Source organism: Rattus norvegicus, chromosome 10 (genome assembly GCF_021556685.1).
Source record: "Rattus norvegicus strain SHRSP/BbbUtx chromosome 10, alternate assembly SHRSP_T2T, whole genome shotgun sequence".
Lineage (NCBI taxonomy): Eukaryota > Metazoa > Chordata > Mammalia > Rodentia > Muridae > Rattus > Rattus norvegicus.
In genome coordinates, this window is record NC_141543.1 from 48324373 (window position 1) to 48326958 (window position 2586).

Genomic DNA, 2586 nt, shown 5'->3' on the forward strand with positions numbered 1-2586 from the left:
TGGAGAACATTTGCAGTTTTGGGTAAGTACGAGATAGCTAAGGTTCTGAAGCTTTCATTAGGACATTTAACAGACAGCATGGACCATGAATACAATAGCAAAACCATTTCACTTTCCACTACTCATGAAAGGTGGCTATCTTTACCCAGACTCAAATACATACTACAGGAAAACTTTTATTTGAATCAGTTTAAAGAAGTTAGAGTGTAAATACAAGTCTACAAACATGTGCAGTTACTAACATAAATACTAATTTACATGACACATAGGCATAATAGAATACAAAATTAAAAATAGAACTGTGATGGGGCCTGGGAGAGAATACAAAACCAAGACATTAGTAATGGGTGTCAAAAATGCTACAAAGAAAACCCACAAGTGTTCCTGGTGATGTCACTGTAGCTGTAAGAAGCAGGTCTCAGGCCTCACGGAATGTGGTACTCTTGGAAGCACTTGCCATGGACACCCTTCTGGCACTTTTCACAGCAGGTGTTGGTCTGTGAGTGGCAGAGGGCACACTGGGTCCTTTTGTCTTAATGGACAATCCAGTGTCCAATCATATTGAAGCGGCTCTCAGTTTCCACCCACCGGCTCCGCCTCCCGGGTGAGGATGTGTCCACATTGCTCTCCAGATACACGCGGGCCACGTAGCTGCGGAAGGAATGTAGGTCCACGTGCCCGTCCTGGCAGCACACCCTATGCAGCTGCCACGCATTGTTGAGGGCTGCGTCGATGATGTAGCCGATGAAGCTTAGGTACCTCTTCATGCCCCGGATCTTCACCTTATACTTGGCGATGTTCTGGTCCATTCGGCCAACCCCTCTGGCCTTTTCCTGATCAAGCTTCACCAGGGATGGTTGGTGGACCTGTGTCTGAGCTTTGGCTGCTCTCAGGTGGTGGCTGGGTGTCTGACTGGCTCTTTGCCCACCGCGTTGGAGCAGATGTTTACCACGTGGCTGTTGCTCCAGCGGCACACAATGATCTCCTGGCTTTCATCCACCCTGTAGTCAAAAGAGCCCTTTCTCATTTTCCTCAATTCTTTGGCATCCTTGAGGGGACAGCAGTCAGTCCTGTACTCACAAACAGTTCCTGTGGCTTTCACCCCCTTTTCCCTCAAAATGGACATCGGTTTGACACTTGACCTTATCAAGGAATATGTGACATGGCAGGCAGCCACACTCCTGAAGTGCATCCACAAATCTGACCACCATACTGGCCCCTACATCCAAGCCTCTGTCCGGCTTGGTGAAGAGTGCCCTGTGAAGGTTGAAACCACACCAGGTAGCCTCTGCTGGTCGTCCCACAGCAAATCTTGTAGCCCAGACGGACTGGCTTCCTTGAGTATAGCTGCTTGGGTCCCCGTGCCCAAAGTACTCACAGATGGATTTGCCAAAACTGTAGAACTCTTCCAGGGGTTCTGGAAGTTACAGTTCATACTGATGATGAGGGGGGCCTGACCTTGGCAAAACTATCACTTTCATCGGGTTCACTGTTATCTACAAAATGCAGGTAAGAGAAGATCAGCTCAAATCTGTCCCTTCTAATAACACCAGCTACTGATCAGAATCAGGAGATGTTTCCCAAAACGTCCGCCTCCTCGGATAGGAGATATACTCACTAAAAATCAAGATGCCCAAAACACACTTCAGTTCCTGGACCGTGAGGTCCAGGGTGATATTTTTCTGCCGAGCATAACGGTTGGTTTCATTAACAATGAAACTGATTGTCCAGTCATGAAAAAACAGTTCAAAGAGGCCCATAGGACTCAGCTCCTTGGCTTTTTTTTTTTTTTTTCTATTTTTCGGAGCTGGGGACCGAACCCAGGGCCTTGGGGCCTTGTGCTTGCTAGGCAAGCGCTCTACCACTGAGCTAAATCCCCAACCCCAGCTCCTTGGTTTTTAATGTCCTCTATATGAGGACCCAAGGCTTTCCAGCTCTGGGTTGTCCTCCTCCTCCTCCTCCTCCTCCTCCTCCTCCTCCTCCTCCTCCTCCTCCTCCTCTTCCTCTTCTTCCTCCTCTTCCTCCTCTTCCTCCTCCTCCTCCTCCTCCTCTTCCTCCTCCTCCTCTTCTTTCTCTTCCACCTCCTCTCCCTCCCCCCTCTTCTTCCTTAGGGTCTGAGTTCTCAGACAGGACTGATGCACGCAGCACCCAGCCAGGCAGCTGGGCACTATTCTGGTCACTGTCTTCTTCCCCAGAATCCTCATCAGTGAGGTCCTCGGAGGCATTGTTAGGGGGTGCAATGAAAATCTCCTCCCTGTTGCTGCCAGACTCACCCTCCTCCAGAGCGCTCAGGACCTTGAGCAGCTTAGGTGACCTTACCTTTGAGTGTGCTCCTCCCCTGGCAGGGTCATCTCTGCAAAGACAGAACAGTCAGAGAGAGAGGCCACTCCACGGAAAAGTAATTCAGCTCGGCGAGCCTCGGGGAGGTGGGACCATCAGGAGTAGCATCAAGTGTGAGTCTTCCACATCCACAGAGCTGGAGTGAATGGAGGTGGCCCTGGGAGGGGAAGCACTTGGCCTCTTCATTGTGAAAGATGAGGGAGGATATGGCATGGGTAACATCAGTACACACACTGGGGCCAGTGC

General features: G+C 50.1%; 1 protein-coding gene across 1 annotated transcript; it reads right to left on the reverse strand.

Annotated features, from left to right (window-relative positions):
- Window positions 1-337: 337 nt before the first annotated feature.
- On the reverse strand, window positions 338-1529 carry Pgbd2 (piggyBac transposable element derived 2). Its single transcript, XM_087574956.1, is given in 6 exon segments — window positions 338-907; window positions 910-1139; window positions 1141-1251; window positions 1253-1361; window positions 1364-1417; window positions 1420-1529. Coding segments are annotated over 6 exon segments (1002 nt in total). The 5' UTR covers window positions 1436-1529; the 3' UTR covers window positions 338-425.
- Window positions 1530-2586: the final 1057 nt, after the last annotated feature.